Consider the following 26,787-nt stretch of genomic DNA (forward strand, 5'->3'; position numbering starts at 1 on the left):
TGTGCCCACCTTTGCATGAAATGTTCCCTTGGTATCTCTAATTTTCTTGAAGCAATCTCTAGTCTTTCCCATTCTATTGTTTTCCTCTATTTCTTTGCATTGATCACTGAGGAAGGCTTTATCTCTTCTTAGTCTGTGACTGGGAACAAAGCAGTTCTCTCTCAAGCGTCTGTTTTTTCTTCATCTGCAAAATGAGGATAGAACTTATTCAAGTGGTATGCGGATCAGTTAGAGATCTTCTGCGACATATCTCAGGCACCAGGTCAGAGCTCAGTCAACCTCAGTGTCTCCCAAGCTGCTGGTAGCTAGCTCGAGGAAGGTTCAGCCCAAGTCAGAATCAGGACCCCGGAGAGCTCCCAGGAGTCCTCCTGGTCCTTTGAAAAGGCTTGTGTTCTAGAAAACACTGTAGTTGCTAGGATAGACCTCAGCAATCGTCTGTCTTTCTCAGGGATGTGGGAAGGGCTCTTTCTCCTGGCAGTCTGCAGGGTGATTTTAGGGATGCATGAACCTAGATTAAAGAACATCACATCATGCCCATGTGTCTTAAGGCAAAAGGTGCAGTAAGCTTTTTAGCTATTTTAGTAACTCTGACACTTGCTAGTCTTGCTTTTGAACTGAGAACACAGTGCAGACTCAGAGCCTTTGGCTAGAATTTAATCACATTTTATCTTCGTTGCATTTATTTTTGCTTTTACCTTCTGTTTGTGGTAAGAGATAAAGATTTTCAGTTTATGGTGAAAAAAAATCACAGTTTTCTTATTATATACTATTTATTTAATGCAAGAGAGCATAAAGATGACACATGTATATAGCAAAAAAAAAAAAAATTGGGAAGATGGTAAGAGTGATTGCACTTTAGATTAGTTTACCCTTGCCTCATTGTCCATGGTAAAATGCCAGCCCAGAGAGGGCATGTAACTTGCCTATGCTGCCCTGCAAATTGTGTCTTCTGACCCTGTGGTCTTGGGTCCCTGCCTCTACACCACCCTTCCAGCTCAGTGCCTTTTGATTGATGCTTCTAGCTGACTCCATCAAAGGGACAGCCCTTCTGAACTTTCATGGCATTCTCAGTGATGACACAGTTCCCTCCCCGTCATGAAATAAATAGCAGTGTCCTGGAAGTAGGGAGAAAACACCCCACCATTCCAGTATTGGAATGCAAATGAGCAATTAGAGTCAATTAAAACAGGATACAGTATAATTACCACAAATTGTGCTAACCTTTATATTCAGTAGGACTTGACCTGCTGAAAGGAAATTAAACAATAGTTTTAAAAAAAAAAAAAAAAACCTCTTTCTTAATCCAAGGGTGTCCTTTGGTCAGGAGTCTCCTTTCAGAGGCCCACGGGGTCTGACAGCTGAGACCACCCCTTCCCCCACGCCCGCCTCTCCGGGTCCACACCACTATGACAGTGGCCAGGAACCGGCCGGCCAAAACAGCACCTTGTCAGGGACCTTATTTTTGTCCGTAACCAGATCCTGTATCTTTAGCATAATGCCTGAGCCCTGCTTGGCTCTTCCAGACGGATCCTAGGGCCTCAGACACAGTGAAACTAAACTCTGCACCTGGACGTCTTAGCCCTCCATCATTGAACTGGTCCATCTTTTAAAGCCATATCTACTGTGGTTTCCTTATTCTTGTGTGTGTGTGTGTGTGTGCACACACGCGCGTGCTTAGTTGCTCAGTCAGTCGTCGGTGACTCTTTGTGACCCTGTGGACGGTAGCCTGCCAGGTTCCTCTGTCCATGGGATTCTCCAGGCAAGAGCACTGGAGTGGGGTGCCGTGCCTTCCTCCGGGGGATCTTCCAGACCCAGGAACTGAACCCTCATCTACTGTGTCTCCTGAATTGCAGCCAGATTCTTTACCTGCTCAGCCATCAGGGAAGCCATGAATGCTCCTTAAAATCCGATGCAACTTTCTGAACCCCATTTTATATGGATCTGGTGTTTCCAGTGGACAAAGCACAGGAGCTGTTCTGAAGACCTACATCTAACCTCAGGTTCAGGTATCAGCCTGCTGATTTGTCTCTCACAGATGTTTTTTGAGCTCGTTTTGTGAAACATAGGCTGGCCTGGGCACTGTGGATACAGCAGGGAAAGGAAAAGATGAAACTCCCCTTTTTTTGTGGAACTTGCATTTTGGAAATCTTAAACTGACACAACAGTAAGATAAACAGCTGACAGAGAAGAACTCTAGTGCTGGGAGGATGCAGGCGTGAGTGGGGGTGGATGTGGGTGGGGTGGGGGTTGGGGGAGGACAGGGCACACGGGGTGGTTTCTAGTGAATCAGGCAGCCCCTGACGTGAGACCAAGGAACTTCAAACCCACCGCTGGGGCCACCCTGCCTAACGTGGACAGTAATGGCACCAGGACATCACAGCTGGAAGGCAGGGCCCCTGCCTTTGAGGGGCCCTCAGAGCTGTGGGGAGTCGGGCATACCCAGGACTGACGCTGTGGGTGGCCCAGGAGCTGGGGGTGGACGTTCGGACAAAGGGAGGCATGAAAAGGCAGGGAGGCCTGCAGGAGGCCTGGCCTGCGCCCCAGCAGCGAGGGGCCTGGCACAGCTGAGAGCGGAGTGGCTGTGGGGGGGGAGGCGGTGGAGACTGGTTGAGCCGCACGGCAAGTGGGGGCAGTGCCAGGACTGGAGCGCGGGGTCCCTGACTCAGAGCCCAGCTCTCGGCTCTGTATCCCACAGCCTGGGTTGTGTGCCTGGGGGTTGGACTCAGGGGAACAGGAAGACACATGCCAGAGTTTTCTTTGTAAACCTCGGGCCACGGAATGGGGCTGTCACATGGCTGAGAAGAAGGGTGATGGAGGGCCCCGATGACAGGGATGAAGACGGGGCTGTAGTTTCAGAATACAGTTGGAAGTCAGGTTGGCAGGACCTGATGCTACTGCTGAGATGCGGAGGAAGCAGAGGGAAGTGACAAGGCTGACTCCAGCCTGAGGACCAGGGGACAACCTGGAGGTGCCTACACGTCCCAGGGGACCAGATCTGTGCTTGCGTCCACATCATCAGCTGGTTCCATACCTTCCCCACCCGACTGGCCTCTCCCGTTCTCCCGAACCTCAGAGACCCAGCTTCAGCCTCATTGACTTGGCCAGGAGAAGGCCAGAGCCCTTCCTGAGACCCTCCAACCTGTCTCTCTAGCCTCTGGCCCTGGTTTTGTGCTGCTGCGGTGGGCTCTTGACCCCAGGTTCTTCATCCATGTGCGCGCATCCGGCAGTTGTTTCCTTGAGCACAACACCTGGTCTCACCACTCTGGGGGCCAGAACTAAGGATCCGCAGTGGAAGACAAAGGCATGAGTGAAAAATGGGCTAGAGCAAGGGGAGCAGATAGCAGTCTTGTCCCAGCTGGGAGCGGTGCTGCCTAGAGTCCCGTGCAGAGGGTTCTGGGGCTGCATCCAGGCTTAGCTGCAGAGGAAGGTGGTCCATTAGTGATATCTGGCATGGACATGGGAAAGGTGTGGCCGCATGTGAGCCATTTATAGGTGTGCTCTCGATGACGTGATCTGTATTGTTTGGACAGCCTGTAGCTACTCTTGGGAGAAATTAAAGGTGATGTTCACGTATCTGGGATGGCTGAGGGGAGAGACAGACTGGGACAGCCTTTTAGGAGAGCTGGGTCAGCACTGCATCTCACCTTTCATAGCACTCTCCACTTGCGTCCATTACGTAATGATGCCCCTGAACCACCTTTTGTACCCTGACTCTGGGCTCTCAAACATTGGCTTACAAAAGGGATTGTTCTCGGCAATGCCTGCCAGCCAGCGGTTTCCTTCTGGCAGCCTGACTCATTGTCCACACCGTGGTCTTTGGGCACCGTACCTGAATGTTTTATTTCCCTTATGGTTTTACAAAATGAATGTTGAAAAGGAGGGTGTGGGTACCAGTGGAGGGAGTAGAGTTCTCCTAAATGTCGTGTGGAAGCAGAGCATCCATTTAGGACTCTGAACATTGGAATTGCTTCAGAATAATGATCAGCCACTTCATAAATCGTGCCCCTGTGCTGACTGTCTGCTCTGTGTGCTTCCAGGACACTGCAGACATGTGTGCGGCCAGGTTATACATGACACCTAATGACACACCATTGGCCCAGTCCACTCACTACAGACCAGGCAGAGAATAAGCAGAATGTCAAGTCACACCAAGATGGTCCCACAGATTGAAGGACAAATGTCTATGATTTTCCTTTGTTCTTACGTTTCACATAGTAACACTTCTTCCCCCCTGATTTAGTGAGCATTGAGAGTTAAACTCCAGAAATATCATTAATCGGGTCCTAGGCATTCTGGATAATTAATCTTCCACCATATAGCAGAAGCAGAAGTGGAAATTATACAATGAAAGCAATAGAGTTTAGCCTCCCCAGCTTCATAGACATAAGCTAGTTGACTAGGGGGCCTTCATTTTGAAGGCAGGAGAATCAAGCTTTTACCTGAAATGCTGAAGATCTATAATAGATTGTGCTAAGGGAGGTGGAGATTCTATAGCACTCTTAGCTCTCACTCTTAGCAACACTTTTTGCTGATTGGTCTCCAATTTATTATTAATATTACTATTATGTACGTAGTATGTATACAGCCCTATGACTAGTCCACCAGACTCCTCTGTCCATGGGATTTTTCAGGCAAGAATACTGTAGGGGGTTGCCATTCCCTTCTCCAGGGGATCTTTCTGACCCAGGGATCAAACCTGTGTCTCCTGCATTGGAAGGCCGATTCTTTACCCCTAGTGCAACCTGGGGTGTTTTATTATACTACTAATAATGACTGCCAGTCTCTCGTTATATATTTAACTTGCGTTTACCTTCTCTGGATTACATTTGTGATGGCAAGAGATTGTTCGCATTGATTACATGGCGTGTGGATTGAACACGGATGCCAGAATCTGCGGGGCAGGACTGTGGGTGGCCTGAGGGTGGCGTGGTCACCGCAGGCTGGGGACAGTGTCTGGAAGAGGTTATCCAGCCTTCCAGGTTGTCTCAGTGGCGGGACCCATGGACACCACCCCCGCGTGGTTCTTATTTTTTATTTTTGAGGACTGAGTTAAAATTACCAATCAAATGACTCGACTTCTCTGAGAGTCACATCTCTAAAAATGGGGGAAATAACACTGAATTCGCATTGCTGTCGTGAGAGTCACATACACAGCCCAATGGTTGATCACATGACCTTGAAGTCATGACCTTTACCACAGGCCTCCTTCTAAATCCACATCAGCTATTCCTTAGCTGGGCCATCCTGAGTTAGCGTGTAGGATGCTAGATATCTTCTTCATATCTAATAAGAGGATAAGCCTACCTATCTGAAGAATGAATGACTGGTGTGTGGAAGTGGTGAATAAACATAGCCATTTCTGAAGTCATGTGTAAAGTGTCCAGCATGCAGTAGGATTTTATTTGTTCCTTCTTCCTTTTCTCCAAGTTTCCTGTGTCCTGAAACTCCTCTTCATCCTTTATGGGTCAACAGCTGGATCACCTCCTCGGAGAAGCCCTCCCTGCCTGTCCCTGAGGTTAGCTACTCGCTTCTCTGTGCTCCACCATCCTCTGTGTTCCCCCAGTTACACAGTGGATGCTGTATCTACCTACATACACGTCTGTCTTTTCTTTTTTTTTACCAGTGGGGAAGCCTCTTGAACAGAAACCTGCATTCTGTGACCACCCCCCGCTTAATCCAGAAGTCTAGCTCAGTGTTCCATTCATAGGAGTGTTGGGGGTGGGTGTGAGTGAGTAGAGAGATGAGTAAGTAAATATTGTAAATAAATGAGTAGCGTGAAGGCCTGAGCCACTGGTAGAAGAAACCCTGCCTTGCAAAGGGGTGAGAGGCTCCAGAGTGACGGAGGGATTAAGATCATACGTAGGTCCTTTACCTAAGGAATCAGAGCCTCTGGGCCATCCAAAAGCTGGTGTTCGTGATCTGTGAACGGAGAGGGGGAGTCTGTCCACAGTTGTCAGGAGAGTCTCTGAAGTGTCTGCGGCCTCCAGAGGTTAACAAGTTGCTGCTCTAAATAGAGGAGCCAAGTGATTGGAGGAGAGGATGTGCAAGAGGACGAACGTGACTAGGAGCAGGTACTGAGTCCCAAGGGCACCCCGGGCAGACAGGAACTCCCGAGATCCATCATCCTGTGGCCATTTCCTTCGAAGCTGCTCTTGCTCAAGGAAGCTTGGGGAAGATTCTGTCTCTTTCTGTGCCTTGATTTTTGCACAGAATCCTTGGGCTGCAGGGGCCAATCAGGCTCATCAGTCTCCTCCTTCCAGGTGGACCATGCCGGAGTGATTCCAGGAAAACAGCGCCCTAACAGCTCCCCAGCCTCCTCTCCCCTTCCCATTCCCTTCTGTTTTATTCTATCTTCTTCTGTCCTGTCTTTGGCTAAGAAAACTTGATTTTCTGTTAAGAGCAGTGATTTTCAAAAACGTGTGTCTTGACCCATTGGTAAATTGAGATGTGAATTTAAAGGATCATGACCAGTTTTTTTTTTTTTTTTCCAAATGGAACCAGCTGATAGGAAGTCTTAGAGTACATCACATATGTGAGATGAGCATGAATCTGCAAAACTTCCTGTCTTGGCTCTTCGTGTGTATGGGTTGTGGTATTGTATGTATATATTTCTTTGGTGCCGGTCAGAAGAAGATTGGAGAGGACCACTGATCCAGCACCACCCATGGGCTCTCAGTAGATGCTCACTGCAAGATCTGGCCTTGAGGGGAGAACACATATGTTAGAGCTCTTGCTGCTGCACTGGGCAGCCCTTTGCTGCCGGCGAGAATTTGGGGGGGCGGCTACTGCGTTGCCCATCATCATCACCCCTTCTTGACCCTTGCCCTCCTCTCCTGGCAGGTGGTGTATGTCACCGCGACGTTCCCCTATGTCATGCTGCTGATCCTCCTGATCCGAGGGGTCACATTGCCCGGGGCCTCCGAAGGCGTCAAGTTCTACCTGTACCCCGACCTTTCCCGGCTCTCTGACCCACAGGTAAGAGTTGCTGGCTCCGTTCACAGCCACCTGCCACCTCCACAGAGGCTTCTCCATGGAGGCTTAGTGGCCCTGTCGAGTAGTTGGAAGGTCTATGGCCTCCTTTTCAGAATAATGCTTCTCAATGCATAAAACGGGGAATCAGATATATTGAAATACAATCACCAAAACATGAGAAAAGACAGATTTTGTGACACGGTCAAGTAGCAAGCGACTTAGCACAGCACAGTGTAGCAAGATCCAGCATATGATGAATAATTTCCATGATTTCAAAGCAGTGATGAGCATAAATGGTATTTGGAGATATCTATACCATGATATGAAAATATCTGGCATTTCTACTGCTAACAGGGCTTCCCTAGTGCCTCAGACAGTAGAGAATCCACCTATAATGCAGGAGACCCAGGTTCATTCCCTAGGTCAGGAAAATCTCCTGTTGAAGGGCATGATAACCCACTCTAGTATTCTTGCCTGGAGGATTCCATGGACAGAGGAGCCTGGCAGGCTACAGTCTTTAGGGTTGCAGATAGTTGGACACAGCTGAGCGACTGAGCACACGTATGCATACTGCTGCTTGGACGGTGGTCTATTGCCTGCATTCATAATTGAAGGAATTGCTCAGTTAGAGGCCAGTAAAAATTAAAATATACTTTTCCCCCCACCTGAGAACACAGATCTCTGCAGCCATGGTTCTCTGAGAGAAACTGGGTCTTGGTGATTTTCTTTGCAGGGGGTTTGCTCACAGAAAGAAAATAACCGGTGACCCGTGAGCAGACCCATGAGCAAACCCCCCGCAAAGAAAATCGCCAAGACCCAGTTTCTCTCAGAAACTGGCCAAGCTGTTAGTTGTCTTTGGAAAGGCATCAGCCATTCTGAATCCTGGGTGGAACTGTTTATGCTGAAGCATCTCCAGGTGGGCAGGGGTGGTGTGTGTGCCTGAGGGTGTTAGATAAGAGATGAAGACAGCATCTTAGGGGATGCTGTCCCCTAACAACCCCCACCACTTGTTAGAAAGCCCTGGGGAGCTTTAGAAAATCCCAATTCCCAGAGCACAACCCAGAGCAATGAAAGCAAACTCTCTGGGTGGGGGGGTCCCAGGTCTCAGTGTTATTTGAGGGCCCCCTGGCAGCTCCAACATGTGAAATAACATACTCACAGATATCCCAGTGGGTGAGGAGGCGCTCGTTTTTCTGTGAAAACAAACACGGATTACAGAGTAGAGTGTAGAATCTGTGTTCAGCTGATTACAAAGCTTGCAAGAGATGTGCCGAATAAAGAATATAGTCATGACCTGAAAGTAGAGAGTTACTTTATTTGGTGGGAATGTTTAGGACTCCAAGCCTGGAAAGACCAGCATCTCAGTAGCTCTGACAAAACTGCTCCAAGGAGACAGGCGGGGAAGTCAAGCTATCTACAAGTTTGCAACAAAGGGAGCAGGTGGTCTGAACAGCAAAGCTCATATATCAAGTTAAAGAATTTAGCATTCTATATATGGGAAGATGCAAGCCTCTGGGCTCACTGAATTCATTCCTTTCCTATACACCTCAGCTGTTTAGGGACAATCCTGTCCCCTTCTTCACCTTGCTTCTTGCATTTCCCCCAGCGCCTCAGCAGTCACCTTGAGGGGTGGCAGCATCTGCTGGGTTGCAGTTTGGGGAGCCCTCATTCACATTTGGAGGCCAGAAATCTCTGATGGCTGTGCCATTTCTTGTTTGTTAATATGGCAGGAGATATTTTCATTTCACAGATGTCATGCCTGTGGTCTCGGCTGAGGCTGCCCCTGTTAGGAAGGTAGGAGTGGGAATGTTTGAGAGGCCTGGTCTGTGCAGCTCAGGTATAGCTCATTATGGTGGATTAAAGCGGGTGGTGGCACGGGCCTGTGTGTTCATTTCTGTCTCAGTTTGCCACACTGTGAGGGCCCCGAGGCTCAGACCCCACCAGGCTGCTGACAGCAGCCACCTGAGTTGCAGGCAGAATCCCTAGGAAGAAGGAAATGAGCTCCTGACAGTTGGCCTCTCCAACTCCAACCTCTGATGCCAAGGGCTCAGTTGAAGAAGCAGTTTTGGAAAACAGATTTCCAAAATCACCGGTCTGTGTATTTTTGTTATGTCCACGAATTCTGCCTTGACCCAGGAACGGCCATCCTGTTCTCTCCTCTGCTCACTGGCTTCCTTCTCCTGGTCCTCAGGGTCAGCTGGTCCCAAGCATCTCCCAGAGCTTCCAAACCTGGCTGATCCCCGAGACACCTGGGCACACATTGAGATGCATTGTTGCGGGGCTGAGATGGCACATGGGTGTCTATATTATTAACAGGCTTCAGTGACCACCCTGATGATCAGAAAAGTTTGTGAAAAACCGACTGTGATACCTACAGTCTTAGTGTTGTTCAGTTGCTAAGTCGTGTCTGACTCTCTGCGACCCCACGGGCTGCAGCACGCCAGGCTTCCCTGACCTCCACTATCTCCCGGAGTTTACTCAAACTCATGTCCTCTGAGTTGGTGATGCCATCCAGCCATCTCACCCTCTGTTGCCCCTTCTCCTCCCGCCCTCAGTCTCTCCCGGCCTTGGAGCCCTGCACGTGGACACACGTGCACACACAGACACACGCATGCCCACAGGCCGAAGAACAAAGGCGAGGCCAGGCGGTTCCCTATTCAGACCATCTACCCTAATCATCCCAGTTACCTACCAGCTCTTCCTTTAATAAAGTGTCTGGGTCTCCAGCCAGCACTCACCTGCAAGGCTGTTCTGTGGAGCGTGACCACTTGGAGTGATGGAGCTGGGAGTCAGGGCTTGGGTTCTTCCTCTGGTCCTGAGTGACCTTGGACAAGTTCCTTCTCCTTTCTCCTTCTAGGCCTCAGTTCCCCACAGATGACATGAAAGGGTGAATTCACTCAATGGTTTTCAAAATAGACTTGGAGAGCCCTGAGTTTTCTATGAGTGTGGGTTGGCAAACTATGACCTTCTGGTCAAATTCAGCCCTCCGCCCATTTATATAAATAAGGTCTTACTGGAGCATTGGCCATGGTACTATTATTTTTTTACATATCGTCTGTGGCTCTCGAAAGGCAAGAATCAAAGATAGAATTGAGTAGTGGAAGCAGAAACCATGTGACTCCCTTTATCAAGGGTCCCAAGACCTCCCACCCTTACCATCCTGCATTCGGTGGAAAGGGATTAGCAAGACGTAGAAGCTCCTGTTACACAGTAGCTCAATAAATGTTTGCTGAATGAATGTAAGAGCCAGAGCTATTTTGGCTTTTAAAGAAATGCTTTGTTGCTTTAGCAAGAAGTCTAAAAACCTCCAGCTCACCAGATCTGTGAGCTGTAATAATTGTTGTTTCTCTATCAGTATCGGCCAAGACATGGATATGTTTGCTGTTGTTGTGTTGTCATTCAGTCACTAAGTCACGTCCAACTCTTTGTGACCCTGTGGACTGCAGCATGCCAGGTTTCTCTGTCCTGTACTATCCCTAGAGTTTGCTCAAAGTCATGTCCATCGAGTCGGTGATGCCATCCAACCATCTCAATCCTCTTGTCGTCCCCTTCTCCTCCCACCTTCAGTCTTTCCCAGCATCAGAGTCTTTTCCAATGAGTCAGGTGGCCAAAGTATTGGAGCTTCAGCGTCAGTCCTTCCAACAAATCTTCAGGGTTGATTTCCTTTAGGATTGACGGGTTTGATATCCTTGCTGTCCGAGGGACTCTGAAGAGTCTTCTCCCACACTGCCATGTGTGTAGCTCCACCAAAGAGCAATAGTCATCGCTGATTGTCTGGTGCATAGATAAGGATAATGACCCCACAGGGAAAGGCAAACAGCACTCCATGTAGCTAGTGTTTTTGAAAGCTGGGTGTGTTGCAGGAAGGGCTCGGCATGGCTGGAAAGGGAGATGGGAGCAGCCCTGAACCAACTCTCTATCTGCTTTGGGGGCTGAAAGGTGGGCAGTGGAGTGTACAGGCACGCTGAGTGTATGTGAAGATTTCGACAATTCCTCCACCTTTGAAGATGGATGCACCATGCAAAGCTTGTCTCCTTGTGCCCAGAGAGGGCAGCCCATGAGCAGGGCAGCAGAGTCACAGGGTCCTAGCTAGAGCATCCACTTGGCAGGCAGAGACTCAGGTCTGAGAGGCTGGGACACTTGCCTGTGGCCACACAGCAACTGAGCAACCCAATGAGGACTTAGAGCCCAGAGTCCCTGGGTTCTGGGCAGGTCAACTCCTAAATGAAAGGAGGTGAGTATCCGTACCACCCAGTTACACCTGGGTACATGCTCCAGACCATGAAGAAGCCAAGGGCACTATTTTTTTTTTCATTTCTTAAAACTATTTTAATATCCTCCCCTCCCACCCCAACCCCTCAAATTGGGAAAGGCCAAAACAGTCTGCTGCTGCTGCTGCTGCTAAGTCACTTCAGTCGTGTCCAACTCTGTGCGACCCCATGGACTGCAGCCTACCAGGCTCCCCCATCCCTGGGATTCTCCAGGCAAGAACACTGGAGTGGATTGCCATTTCCTTCTCCAGTGAATGAACGTGAAAAGTGAAAGTAAGTTCGCTCAGTCGTGTCCGACTCTAAGCGACCCCATGGACTGTAGCCTACCAGGCTCCTCCGTCCATGGGATTTCCCAGGCAAGAGTAATGCAGTGGGTTGCCATTGCTTTCTCCACAAAACAGTCTGGATGGGTTTAATTACCAGTTGATACATATTTTTTGTCATTGTTTAAAGTAAATCAACATTGTGGCAATAAGGGATTATCCTTGGAAAAAGTGAAACCCGTGTTGACAAAGTACATCATGGAAGAACTCCGCTTACTGATTTCACTGGCTACTTACAAGTCTAGAAAAGGTCACCATTCTGCCTGTTCCCTGGGGCTTATCCATGCTGTGGAAAGAGGCCTTGCCCACAGGCCTTGCTCACACTGAACCAAGCCCTGAACCCAATAAGAGCACATGTGTCAGACACTCAGTGTATAGAATGAGCAAGACCCCCTTCCCTGCAGGGGTCCCACCGTGTGGTGCAAGAGAGCAGAGTCTCCCCTCCTCACCCGAGTTCCTCTCCCTGTGAAAAGAGGGATGTGGGATCAGGCAAGATCACAGCCTCCTCCTTCCTTTCTGTCTGTTGAGGAGAATGGGGCAGCTTGTTACTGATAACCATGCTTTTGCCAAAGCCAGGGACCGATCAGCCTTGTCTATATCCATCCCAGGGGATAGGTAGTGGCTGCACTCTTGCCGTCACTTTCCTGCTCTTGTACCCAGAGGCTCGCTGGGTGGGGGCTTGGGGGATGCTGATGGCTGAGGCTGCAGGCGTTGGACAGAACCCCAAGTCGCCTGGTCTCTTCTGCAGCCTGCTGCAGCCAGCCCTGTCCCGGGGCTCCAGTGATAACTGGGGGGCTGCACCTCACTGTCAGAGCGTCACTTTTCTGCAGACATGTTTGGCGTTCCCTAAAGTCTGGGGCCTGTGGTGGGAGGGGCAGTGCCTGTGTGGGTCAACAGGGGAGGGGAGGCAGTGACGCACAGAAGGGGGGTCCCCAGGGTGTCTTCCTGCCCCATGGGGATGCTCTTCTGCCAGCATCCCAGCCAGGGTGACGAGGAGTTCAGATGCAGCCTCTACAGGGTCCAGGATCTCCGTTAATTCCAGATCCGGCCCAGCCCCCCTTCCTTCCCACTTACAAGGGGCTCAGACATGCCTATTTGCTGTGTCATTTACGTTTGCAAAAGGACACAGGGAGCCTGACTGATGCAAAGCTCTGGACACCAGCTCTCAGGGCCTTTAACAAGGGACAGTTCCCTTTGAGGGGCCCTCCTGGCCCCTCAGCTTGAGCAGGGATTCTCCATGAAAACTGATTGTGGGGCTGGGCGGGGGTGGGGGGGTGTTCACAGCAGTCCCCTTCTCCTCTCTCCTAAGCTAGTGAGGCAGCAGAGAACACTCCAGAAATGGAAAACAGGTGAAGAGCTGAGTGCTGGGAGCTGGGAGAATGCCTTCGTCATGGGACACTGTGGTGTCGAGAGAGCCATGGACGTGGTCTCCAGGTCTGCAGGGCTGTCGCGTCCCTGAGGGCTTCCCGCCCGCCTGGTTTCAAACTGCCGCTCCCTCCCACCCCCCCGCACATCCCACCCACCTTTCCGGCTCTGACTTCTCTGTGGCACTTGCCAACATTCAGACTTTATTCATTGTGTATCACTGTCTGCCACGCGTGACAGTGTAGGGTCCATGAGGGCAGGGATTGACCTGTTACAGTCACTGTTAGATCACCAGTGCCTGCAGTACCATACTTGCTCAGTAAATCTATTTTGAATGAATGAACGAAGAAAGGAAGGACAGTTCCCACCAGAGTCTGTGTGACTTTGCATTATGGTGACATAGCACATGCCATGGTTGGGGGTTCAGAGAGAGGGATTTTCAGTGCAGTGGGAAGGAAATTTAGACTCTCCTGCCATTGAGTTCCTGGACAGCCTTCAGCCCATCCCTCTCTGAGCTAAGGGCTGTCACCTGTCCACCCAGGTATGAACATGTGCTGCACACGGCAGCCGTGAAGCCAGTACGCCTGGGAAGGCAAACGCACTTTCAGTTTTCAGTGTGGGTGCCTGGCCAGGGCCTGGCACATAGTAGGGCATCGGGCACTCTGCAGTGTTCCTCCTTCTGTGTCCATGCCACTGGCTCTGGCCAGGATGAGCCCAGGCCCCACAGCCCAAGGGGAAGGCCTTGAACTCAGAACCGAGCGCCTCTAATCGCGGGTCCAGTAATTAAGTTTCTTGTCAAGCACTTGAAGCGACACAGCAGCTCGCCGCCTTTGTCCCCTGGCAATTTGCATTCCGTGGTCTGTTATAACTTTCTAAACATCTATTTGTCTTCTCTGTCAGCCCTGTGTTCTCTCTCAAGTGTGAAGTGCTTCCACTCCATTTTTCCCCCCCTCAAATTTTTATTTTCTGCCTTTTCAGTCTTTGGGGGAGTGGAGGGGCTCTTGCAGGAAATCACATTTTCCCTGCCCCAGATTTCTGCCACTCTCGCTCTTCTTTGTGTTTCAAGTGTGTGTTTTCAGGGCAGGAACAGAAAGGCCTGTCACAGATCCAAGTCCCGGGGTCTGCTTTCCCAAGTCAGGGACAACCACCCCAAGACAACCTCCTCTCGGAGGGAACTGGAGCCTGCAGCTAAGGGGACAGGGTTGGACGATGCCCAGAGAAAGCCCTCAGAATGCCAAGTCTTCCCCTCTCTCCACCTCACTGGGGGACAAGTCAAGGAAAACAAGACCCCGGTTTAAAACCCTATCTGCTGTATATGGAATCTGGAAAGATGGTACCAACGATCCAAGGTGCAGGGCAGAAAAGGAGAAACAGACATAAAGAACAGGCTTTTGGACATGATGGGAGAAGGAGAGGGTGGGATGATTTGAGAGAATAGCATTGAAACATCCATTACCCCATGTAAAATCAATAGCCAGTGGGAGTTTGATGTGTGATGCAGGGAACCCAAAGCTGGTGCTCTGTGACAACCTGAGGGATGGGGTGGGGGGGCGGTGGGAGGCGGGGTTCGGGAGGGAGGGGTCACATGTATGCCTATGACTGATTCATGTTGATGTACAGCAAAAGCCATCACAATGTTGTAAGGTACTTATCCTACAATTAAAGTAAATAATTTTTTTTTTAAAAACCTACCTGATGAATCAGTCCTGAATATTCCTTGGAAGGACTGATGCTGAAGCTGAAACTCCAGTACTTTGGCCACCTGATGCCAAGAACTGACTCATTGGAAAAGACCCTGATGCTGGGAAAGATTGAAGGCAGGAGGAGAAGGGGATGACAGAGGATGAGATGGTTGGATGGCATCACCGATGTGATGGACATGAGTTTGAGTAGGCTCCGGGAGTTGGTGATGGACAGGGAAGCCTGACGTGCTGCAGTCCATGGGGTCGCAGAGTCTGACACGACTGAGCGACTGAACTGAACTGAACTGATGAAGCTCAGGGATGGGACCATGGACTTGCTGCCACCTGGTGGCAGTGTACTCTGATTCCAGGTTCAGACCCAAGGCAAAATGGGCCACTTAGCTGTTGCACGTTCAAACCAGTATTTACAGAACTGATACTGACTTAGAGACATTGGATATATTTTGGAAAAGATTGCAAACCTCACTGACATGGGTGCTTGCAAACCTCACTCCTTGGGACTGAAAATCCCCCAAAGTTTTCCTTTCACTTCATTTGATCCTGGATTAGGGTCATGGTTCCACCACGCAGGTGTGTTTTCCACTCAGAACCAAGCATGGGGAGGCAGAATCAGATCACGTGTTGTTCTTATCTTCAAGGGGTTGGTTGACAGTCTCCTCGGAAAGAGACACAGTAAAGCCAGTGATGGCAGTGGTGGCGGGCTGTGCGGGGGTTGGGCTGCACCTGGCACAGGTGTGCTCCTTCCAGTCATCGGGCGGACGCCTCAGGAACCCGAGGGGTGTTATCAACCTGACCATCATGTGCCTGCCAAGTCACCTCAGCCGCCTCCAGCTCTGTGCAACCCTATGGATGGTGACTGCAGCCATGAAATGAAAAGACGCTTGCTCCTTGGAAGGAAAGCTATGACTAACCTAGACAGCATATTAAAAAGCAGAGGCATTACTTTGCTGACAAAGGTCCCTCTAGTCATGGACTAGATCCATGGTTTTTCCAGTGGTCATGTATGGATGTGAGAGTTGGACCATAAAGAAAGCTGAGCGCCAAAGAATTGATGCTTTTGAACTGTGGTGTTGGAGAAGACTCTTGAGAGTCCCTTGGACTGCAAGGAGATCCAACCAGCCCATCCTAAAGGAGATCAGTCCTGGGTGTTCATTGGAAGGACTGATGCTGGAGCTCCAATACTTTGGCCACCTTATGGAAGAACTGACTCGTTGGAAAAGATCCTGATGCGGGGAAAGATTGAAGGCGGGAGAAGGGGACGACAGAGGATGAGATGGTTAGATGGTATCACTGACTCAATGGGCATGAGTTTGCGCAACCTCTGGGAGTTGGTGAAGGACAGGGAAGCCTGGCGTGCTAGAGTCCATGGGGTCGCAAAGAGCTGGACATGACTGAGCAACTGAACAACAGCAACAAATGGTCTGTAGCCGCCAGGCTCCTCTGTCCATGGGATTTCCCAAGCAAGAATACTGGAATGGGTTTGTCATTTCCTTCTCCAGGGGATCTTCCTGATCCAGGGATCGAGCCTGCATCTCTTGCATCTCCTGCATAAAGAGGAGGATTCTTTACCCCTGAGCCACCAGGGAAGCCCCATGTCCAGTAGTTTTTGACTGAATATTGTGGATAATATGTTGTCAACATTCTGGATTTGTTATCTTCCTGTGAAGAGGAGTTGGTTTTTATTTTAATAGATAATTCAGTTACTGGCTGATCACCTTAAACTTGTATAAATTCAGATTTGTTTTTTAGTGTGAGTCAGTGGAAATCGCAAGCTGTTTGTCAAGCTCCTCTAACTTAATAGGACTGAGTAGGGCTTAATGGGATGCTCAACTCCATCTCCCCTGTAGATCTTTCCAGGGCTTGGCTTTAGGCTTTTTAAGGATGGCTCTAGAGTAGTGATTACTCCAGAGTGATGGTTCTCAACTAGGGAAGTTTTGCCTCCCAGGAGACACTTGGAAATGTCTGCATTTTTGAAGGTTGCAACTTGATTGTGGGGAGGGACGGTTACTGGCATCTAGTGAGTAGAGGCCGGGGATGCTGTTAAATGTTCTACAAGGCACAGGACAGCCCCTGTGACCAAGAATTGTGGGTCACAAATGTCCATAGTGCCACAGTACAGAAACCCTGCTTTAGGACATGGTTCTTTCCCTAAGGGAAGGTCTTGCTTTGTCTCAGCCAGGTACCAAGGATGAGTGAATGCTTGGTGTTGGCCAGACCTGTCCACTCCGGCAGGGCGGGAGCCCGACCCTCTGACTCTGCTCTCTCTCTGGCCGTGTCTGGCCTCGAGTGTGCTACTGCACTGCCAGCCCCGAGCAGTGCTCCTGGGGAGCCTTGGTGGCCTCACCCTGGATGTTTGCAGCCCAGCCACAGCCGCTCAGGAACCTCCACATGGACGTACGGGGCCCCTGCTCTGCCCAGCTCCCCCTTCCCTGTGCCGCACACTGTAGCGTCCAGTTACATCAGCTGCCCTACCCTCTGGCCCTGCCTGTTCAGCGTGACGGGACTCTGTGCTCTGTTTGGGCTCCAGTTCTTGTCCCCAGGCAGAGGGCTCAGCATATCCCTCTTGGCATCGCCCCATCTCTCAGGGATAATAGTCTTGCCCTGAGTGTTATCTACTGCCTGAAAATGGTTCTGTTTTTGTCTGTTCTGATAGCTGCTTATGGCAGGAGGGCCATTCCTTTCCAGTCACTCAGTCAGGACCAGAAGCAGAAGTCTGACTCTCCTGCTTATAAGTCCTAGCAGCTTTTCCTTACACTAGAATTAGAATTCAGACTACTCAATCATGACTGAGGCTAAGGAACCCCTCTGTGGCCTGGTCCCATCTCCAACATGGCCCTGGACATCCAAGGCTCTTTCCAGAGCATCACAGACCCTGTCTGTCTGGACCACTGTCCCATCAGATATTCCCGTGGCTGGCTCCCTCTCACCCTATAGTCTCTGCTCCACAGTTATATCTGATCAGCTGGGCTCAAACATCCCCACTAAACCTCATGACTTTAACCAAACCTCTGTATTGTTTTATGCATAGGGCAGATGGCTGTTTGAAGCAATCTCGTGTTCATTTGTTGAAGCTGCATTGTTAACCTCCCTGCATTAGATTGTCAGCTCCACGTAAGCTGAGGATGTTTGTCTTATCCACTGCAACTCCCTGGCACCTTTCAGAGAAACTGGCACATGTTAGGCTCCCAGTCAATACAGGATGAGTAGGTAGGTGGTTGAATGAGAGGATGGATAGGTAGATGAATAGGTGAATTGATAGATAGGGGGATGGATGAGTGAGTGAGTGGATGGATGGATGGATGGATGGATCGGTAGATGGGTGAGTGCCTGAGTGGGTGGATGGATGGATGCTTGGGTTGGTGAATGGGTAGATAGAGGGATGGATGGATGAGTGGATAGGAGGATGGGTAGGTGGGTGAACGGGTAGATGAGCATATGGTGTACAGTGATTTAGATAAAGGACTGCAAACAGAGGAGACCAAAATTATTTCCAGTTGGATGTCCCAGAGAAGATTTTATGAAACCATAAAATCTTTTATTTGCTCCTTGAAGTATGGGGAAGGGAAGACTATTTGGAGACAAAGCAAAGCCCAGAAAGTCTACATATACGGAGGAAAAGGTAAGTAGTTTATTGTGGCCACGGGATAGATTTTGTGACAGGGAATCACAAGAAATAAGGTTCAGACAGCAGACTGAGGCCCCTTCGTTGGGAACACCAGATGTCAAGCCCAGAGAGCTGAAGATTTTACCCAGTGGTCTACAGGGAGCCGTTGAGTGTTTCAGTACAAAGGGTTGACAGTCATGAACAGAGCTGTAACTTCAGAAGATTATGCAGATGAGAGGCTCAGCAGAACTCGGTGACAAAGAGCTTTAGAGTCACAAGGAACTGCATTTGATTGCCTGACCCGCCTTCATCTGCTGTGTGACCTGGAGCGTCTCTCTGAGGCTCAGTTCCTCTCTTGTAAGCTTCTTGCGGGCAGAGTCCAATCTTTTACTCGCCTCCTGCCCCCTCATAGATGTGATAAGGGTAGATGAATCAGCACAAGCAGACTTCTCTGGGTACACAGAAGGAGCGAGCAAATAGAGTAAGCTTGGACATAGAGAGGGCAGAAGTGGAGACATGTATCCAGTGACCTTGCCGTGGGGGTGGGAGAGCGGCTTTGCTGTGTCGGAGGGGATGTGGGAAGGTCCCTCCTGCTGTGATGTCACAGATTCACGGGCAGTTGTGTGAGTGTGTCTGGCTACCTGCAGCAGCCCACGAGACAGGTATCAGCAAGCATTCAGGATGCACCTCCTGTGTGCAAGGCCTGCCTGTGGGGTAGGAGTATGAGAGATGAATCAGGCAGTGGTTTTGCCCTTGAGATGCCACTGGGAGGGGCCACAGCTGGGGCTGGTGAGAGCAACAGAGGATGAGGCCTCGGCTGTACCAGCACAGGACGGGAACAGCTGTGAGCCCATCTCCAGGAGTCCTTAGGCCACTTTTTTAGAATTCCAGTCTTACGTTTGTTCATCTGGCAGGTATTACTGACACCTATGCCAGGCTTTATGCTGGGTCTTTGCTTTTAAAATGAATTAGCAGAAATGTACAAAGTATCCACTCTTGCCAGACCTTTGCTGGGCTCTAGGGCAGTGGGTGGAGTGGGTAGATGAGTGATATATTCTGGGACAGGAGTTTCGTCATTGCTGGAGGGTCTTCGGCCCCCCTCTCCAAAGTTAGATATAAAAATGTGTGCATTAAGCATGTTCTTTTTCAATTAATAAACTTTTTAAAAGCAGGTTTTACAGAATAATTAAGCAGAAAATACAGAGTTCCCATATATCTCCTCTCCCTTGGCCACACTTTTCCCTACTATTAACATCCTATATATATGTGGTGGGCTTCCCAAGTGGCTCATTGGTAAAGAATCCACCTGCTATGCAGGAGACGCAGATTCAATCCCTGGGTTGGGAAGATCCCCCGGAGCAAGGCATGGCAGCCCACTCCAGTATTCTTGCCGAGAGGACCCCATGGACAGAGGAACCTGGCGGGCTACAGGCCATGGGGTCCCCAAAGAGTTGAGACTAAACAACAACAAATGTGTGTAGCCTCTGATTCAGTCCTTAAAAGGTGAGATGGTACATTTGTACAATTGATGAAGCAGTACTGATACAGTATGATTAGCTCAATAAGCCCGTATTTGACATTCAGGCTCACTCTTTGTGTTGTGCAGGCAGCAAGTTTTAAAAGGTGTCATGTATCCGCATTACAGCATCATTCAGGATAGTTTCACTACCTTAAAATTGCTCCACCTGTTCATCCCTCCCCCTTCCTCCCCAAACCCCAGGCAACCTCTGATCCTATTCCTGTCTCCACAGTTTTGCCTTTTCCAGAATGCCATACATTATGTAGCCTTTTCAGACTGGCTTCTTTCACTTAGTAATATGAATTTAACTTTCCTGTGTGTCTTTATGTGTCCTTAAGCTCTTATCTTTTTATCTCTGACTAATATTCTGTTGTCTGGATAATGTGTAATTTGTTTATTCTTTCACCTATTGGTGGGCATCTTGGGTGTTTCCAAGTTTGATCACTGTGAATAAAGCCACTATGAATACCTATGGGCAGGTATTTCATTAGAATCTGTTTCTCTAAAAGAGTCCATTGACTTGCATAGAGATGCCCTGATCTTAAGCTTTCAACCAAAGCTGCGGGTACAGGGTGAGGGTCCCATCAGACTACTTGGATTCCATGGCTCATCTGCTTACTAGCTGTATGACCACAGGCACATTACTTGGCCTATCTGTGCCTTGATTTTGTCTTCTGTGAAAAGCGTTGTTATGAGGATTAAATGAGATAATACTCATGCATTGTATGCATAGCACTGTGTCCAGCACATGGTAAATGCTCAATAAACGTTGGCTATAATTTTCTGTAAGAGACAAATATGCATTTAATTTTATTTTCTTGACCAAAGCTTCAGGCATTTTTGTGACGCTGCACAGTATGAACTGATTTAACCCATCCTGTTCTCACAGAGTATGCTTTTAAAAGTCTTTAGAAAACAGATTCGGCAAGAAGATGAGATACAGATATTAATGTAAGCTATTATGCTAGCTGTAATGGCAGGTGGTGGTGTTGTCGTTCAGTCGCTCAGTCACGTCCAACTCTTTGCAACCCCATGAACTGCAGCATGCCAGGCTTCCCTGTCCTTCACCATCTCCCAGAGTTTGCTCAAACTCATGTCCATTGAATCAGTGATGCCATGCAACCATCTTGTCCTCTGTTGTCCCTTTCGCCTCCTGCCTTCAATCTTCCCCAGCATCAGGGTCTTTTCTAATGATTCAGCTCTTCACATCAGGTGCCCAAAGTATTTGCAGCTTCAGCTTCGGCATGATATGTGTAGGCAGAACGAACTGACATTTCAAGACAACTGTCTACAACCTTACTGCTCAAAGTGTGGTCCCCAGACTGGCAGTAGCATCAGTCTCATATGGGAGCTTGTTAGAAATGTGGACCCTCAGGCCCCACCGCCAACCTGCCCCATCAGAGTCTGAGTCTCAGCGGTATCTTCTGCTGGTTTTACAGCGCGAGAGTCTGAGGAGCACTGGTCTAAGAGCATTCCGCGTTCAGCATTCTGAGACCTGTCAGACACATCAGTGAGGGGTGTGGTCGGGGAGGCAGAGGTGCTGGGGCCAAACAAGGTGAGCAAGGATTTCCTGGGTGTTGGGGTCACCTCCCTGCTCTCACTCATGCTCCAGGGCAGAGGGTGGGAGAGACCTGCACCCATCTCTCTCAGGGTGATCTGGGAATGGAACGGATCCCTTCAGGGAATGCCCACCCTCTAGAACTATACCATCCAGCACAGTGACCACAAGCCACATCTAACCATTTAAATTTAAAGTAATTGAAATTAAGTGCAAGTCAATATTCAGTTCCTTGGTTTCACACCTCAGACTTCAGGTGCTCAATAGCCACCTGGGCCTGGGCCCTCCCTTATTGGACAGAGCAGATACAGAACGTTTCTATCATTGCAGAACATTCTATTGGACATTCATGCTCTACAGGGAAAGAGGCCCAAGAAGCAGAAGAGTCTGTGGAAACTCAAGCTCAGATTGCACCAGGGGCCAAGTGAGCCCTGGCTCTCTGAAGGCCTGCTGTCAGCATTGTGGGTTTCTTTCCCCTACCCCTTAGGGTGTGTTAGAAAGTGTTAGCCACTCAGTCGCATCCGACTCTTTGTGACCCCATGCACTATAGCCCACCAGGCTCCTCTGTCCATGGAATTCTCCAGGCAAGAATACTGGAGTGGATTGCCATTTCCTTCTCCAGGGGATCTTCCCAATTCAGGAATTGAACCTGAGTGTCGCACATTGCAGGCAGACTCTTTACCAACTGAGCCACCAGAGAAGACCTCTACCCCTTAGAGGGACCTGGTTATTTCAAGAAGAGTTCCAAGACTGCATGTTGAAGAGTCAGGACCAGAACTGCGGCCACCGCTGCCTTGGGCAGAGAGGACTGCAGTGGAGGTCCACCCAGTGACATGTCACGGAAGCTGGAGTAGCTGCATTTGCAGTGGCCCCAGGATGGGAAGAAAGAATCTCCCCTCCAGTGCATTGGGAAGACAGAAGATGCAGGAACCCATCAGTCAGAGTGGCTCTTAACTAGCTTTGTCCTCTTTCTCAACAGGAAAATACCATGGGACACAAATTTCTCTCCAGCTTCCACTCTCTCCCTATCCTTGTTATTGTTTTCTGCCCCTTTTAAAATTCTGCTTTATTACCATTTAAAGTTGATGTTTACTTGAATTTTACAAGGTGTTTACTGATTCCTTTGCTTCCTATTTTCACTCCTTTCTAATGGATTAAATTTCCTTCTTATTGGAGTACATCCTTTAGTAGTTCTTTCAGCAAAGGCTTGTGAAAACCAGGCTCTCTTAGTTCATGAAAAGGATGGTAATTTTAAAGTTTAGACTTGGATGCCCACTTTTCAGGAGCAGTGTGTGATCACACGCATACCTGTTACTTCTAGATGGAGTCCTGACCTGAGGCACAGAGTTTCCTGATACGTCATTCACTACAGGGCAACTCCATTCTGGCTTCTACATTTTACAGTACAACCACTCAGCATCTGGTCTTGCTCAGGGCTTGAAATCTTTTTAAAAAATATTTTGTTTTACTGAGGTACAGTCGTTGTACAGTATTATGTAATTTATAGGTGTACAACATAGTGATTTGTGATATAGTGATTTTTAAAGTTTATACTCCATTTATACTTATTACAAAATACCGGCCATATTCCCTACATATCCTTGTAGCTTATTTTATACATAGGAATTTGTACCTCTTAATCTTCTACCCCTGTGTTTCCTCCCTTCCCTCTCCCCACTGGTAACCATTAGCTTGTTCTCTATGTCTGTGAGTCTGGTTCTTTTTTTGTTATATTCACTAGTTTGTTGTATATTTTAGATTCCACATATAAGTGATATCACAGTGTTTGTCTTTCTCTGTTTTAGTTATTTCACTTAGCATAATATCCTCCAAATCCATCTATGTTGCTACAAATGGCATCATCTCATTCTTTTATATGACTGAGTAGTATTCCATTGTATGAATGTACCACATCTTCTTTATCCGTTCATCTGTTGATGGGCACTTATACTGCTTCCATAGCTCAGCAATTGTAAATAATACTGCTATGAATATATGTATTTTTTCAAATTAGTGGTTTGGTTTTTTTTTTCAGATATATACTCAGGAGTGAAATTGCTGGGTCATATGGTGGTTCTGTTTCTAGTTGGTTGGGAAGCCTCCCCCAACACTGTTTTCCCATAGTGGCTGCACCTGTGGATATATATACTCTATACCAACAGTATACAAGGGTTCCCTATTCTCTATATTCTCACCAACACTTGTAATTTGTGTTTCTTCTGGTGATAGCCATCCCGACAGGTGTGAGGTGATCGCTCATTGTGGTTTTGATCTGCGTTTCCCTGATGATTAATGGTGCTGAGCCTCTTTTCATGTGCCTCTTGGTCACCTGTATGTCCTCTTTAGAAACACGTCTATTCTGCCCATTTTTTAGTTGGGTTGTTTGTTTTATTTTTTTTTTATGTTGAGTTGTATGAACTGTTTATATATGTTGGATATTAAAACAGTATTGGTCATATAATTTGCAAACATCTCCTCCCATTCAGTAGATGGTTTTTTCATTTTGTTGATGATTTCTTTTGCTGTGCATAAGTTTTCAAGTTTAATTAGGTCCCATTTGTTCATTTTTGCTTTTATTTCCTTTACTTTAGTTGACATAGCCAAAAAAACAAAAATTTTGCTGTGATTTATGTCAAACAGTGTTCTACCTAAGTTTTCCTCAAGGAATTTTATGATTTCCAGTCTCACTTTTGTATCCTTAATCCATTTTGAGTCTATTTTTGTATATGGTGTTAGAGAATATACTAATTTCATTCTTTTACATTTAGCTGTCCAGTTTTCCCACGGCCAGTTATTGGAAAGTCTGTCTATTCTCCTTTGGGTTTTCTTTCTGGGCCTGAGATTTTAACTCTATCATTGCTGCTGCTGCTGCTGCTGCTGCTAAGTCGCTTCAGTCATGTCCGACTCTGTGTGACCCCAGAGACGGCAGCCCACCAGGCTCCCCCGTCCCTGGGATTCTCCAGGCAAGAACACTGGAGTGGGTTGCCATTTCCTTCTCCAATGTGTGAAAGTGAAAAGTGAAAGTAAGTCGCTCAGTCGTGTCCAACTCCTAGCGACCCCATGGACTGCAGCCTACCAGGCTCCTCCGTCCATGGGATTTTCCAGGCAAGAGTACTGGAGTGGGGTGCCACTATCATTGGGAAGGAATTTAAAAATCCCAGCCACTCAGATATCTGTCTACTTGGATATCCCCATGGGTTACTGAGTCTATTCCTTCTCCTCGTCTTTCAGCTTTGATCTCTCTCATTTCTGGCATCTGGGGGAATTCTCTATCTTCCTTTTCAGCTCGGTTATGAACTTTCAGTGTGTATTATATTTCATAAGGACTTGTTTCCTGTAGCTCTCATTAAAAAACAAATTTGACCCTTGGCATCTGCTGCTCTTCATCTGCTGGCCTTGAACACGACACATCAGAAGTTCAGGCAGGAAACTAAAATCAAAGAAAGTCGCCTTGAGTCATTCATACTTAATTCAACAGTTCAGTTTTATTCATAAAGTCGTACATTTGTGAGGATGATTTCATATTTCATATGATCCATGATTATGTTTTCTGACAGTAAATTTGTTTCCAGCACATGAAGTAAAATCAGATTCACCAAGCTATTTGGCAGAAGTGCCCCATGGGGCCCATTTCTTTGCTGTCTTAACAAGTTTGAGAGTCAGTTTCTAGAGTCACCTTCTTCTTTGGTGGACAAGTCTGGGTTTGAGTCCCAGAGCAAGGAGATGACTTACCCCCAGCCATAGCTGGAAGAGAACTGGACGAGGAAATAGAACCTCCAGTTGAAACATCTATTACCCTTCCACCCTTGAGCCTGTTCCCTCAACTGTGAAATCAAGAGGTTAGACCAGACGTGGAATGAGGTCCTCACTCACTAGCTTCACGACCTTGAGCACATCACTGAACCTCTCTGGGCTTCTGTCCTTACAAGCTTGACCCTCTCCACCTTGGCTGATCAGTGAGAGTATCAAGGGGGCTGACTTGGACGATGGTGCCCTGAGGAACGCAGGGCTGCCGAGAAGTGTACGCCATTCCTGTCTTGAAGATGCTGGGTCTGCCTCCCCAGACTCCTCCTTGGTGAGGAAGGTGCGTGTTTTGCAAAGGCGACGCAGTCTGATGATTCCTGACCCAGCACAGATGGGGGCAGGGAGAGCAAGGCTTTCTCCTGTCTGTGAGCAGCACGATGATGAGGCTTTGATGCATCTGAGTTTGCTGGGGATTGTGACTTTTGATGCTGAAAACTCACTGGTGTATGAACCTCATGTTCCGCCTCCCTTCCTTCTCATGTGTAAGCAAGCGCTGAAAAGACCCACAGGGCAAGCGCCGAGTCCTGCGGGACATTCACAAAGAGGGCGGATGCTGCTCCCGCTCCGTGCTTAGTGCTTAGAGATGACTCACATGGTTCAGCTCCTTCCTCTGTGCCTTTGCCTCCCTCTCCTGCCCACCCGAGGCAGTGTTGCCTAGTGGGAAACTCCCAGGCTCAGGATCAGAAATCCGGCTCCATCACTGACCTGGAAGGGCTATCGTCCTTCCTTACTAAAGGACAATATTGTCCTTTCCTACTGAGTTCCCTCAGTCATAAAATGAGGGCATGGAGTAAAATCACTGATTTTCACACCTTTTCATGTTCAGTGACCCTTGACTTTTCTTTCTCCCCTTATGACCCGTTCTCCTGGTTTATTTCATGCTGACAGGAAGTTCTATTAGTGGTTGTTTGTGTGTGATTAACAAAAGGTGTCAGAGCCCAGAAATTACTCTTTAAAATATCCTTTGTGAAAGTAAGACTGAGATGGGAGATGATTTATCTGTGGGCATGTAAATGTGTTTATGTTATAAATCACCCACGTGTCTTCAAGGTTAGAGATGGTAGCGCATTAACAGTTCTCAAGGCCAGCACAGGGAACTCTGTTCAATATTATGTGACAGCCTGGATGGGAGGGGAGTTTGGGGGAGAATGGATACAGGTATATGTATGGCTGAGTCCCTTTGCCGTCCACCTGCAACAAAGTTAAGTTGTGATATTAATTGGCTATACTCCAATACAAAATAAAGTTTAAAAATAAATCCATCATTTGAAAAAAAAAGAATTTTCAAGGCCATGTGAATAAGTGGGGAGGGAGAGTTGGATGAATGTCATTCTAAGCAAGAGTAGTTAACATCCTTAGAGAGATAATCTAAAATACACCATCCAAGACTACCCATGCCGAACGCGGGCCACATCTGAACCAACCATACCTCCCCCATGGGGGCTGCCATGCTGCCCAGCACACAGGACGCGCTCACTAAATACCTGCTGTAGAAGGCCTTCATCTTCTCAGTGCTGTGCTGTTGCCTGGGACAGGGGCTACCATGTCATTGTTTATGCCTCGAAATAGGTGACAGCGTAGAGAAGACACAAAAGGAGGCAATAAGTAAAGATCCTCTAAGGAAGATAGATGAGGACAACAAATTACAGACACGGGCTTCTGAGCGAA

At 48.3% G+C, this 26,787-nt stretch overlaps 1 protein-coding gene across 1 annotated transcript in view; it reads left to right on the forward strand.

The window, feature by feature from the left end:
• SLC6A11 (solute carrier family 6 member 11) overlaps nucleotides 1-26,787 on the forward strand; it is a 125,286-nt gene that overhangs the window by 55,031 nt on the left and 43,468 nt on the right. The window contains exon 6 of the mRNA XM_025273049.3: nucleotides 6,841-6,975. Within this exon, the coding sequence (XP_025128834.1) occupies nucleotides 6,841-6,975 (135 nt within the window). The remainder of the gene's footprint in view (nucleotides 1-6,840; nucleotides 6,976-26,787) is intronic.

Source organism: Bubalus bubalis, chromosome 21 (genome assembly GCF_019923935.1).
Source record: "Bubalus bubalis isolate 160015118507 breed Murrah chromosome 21, NDDB_SH_1, whole genome shotgun sequence".
Classification (NCBI taxonomy): Eukaryota; Metazoa; Chordata; class Mammalia; order Artiodactyla; family Bovidae; genus Bubalus; species Bubalus bubalis.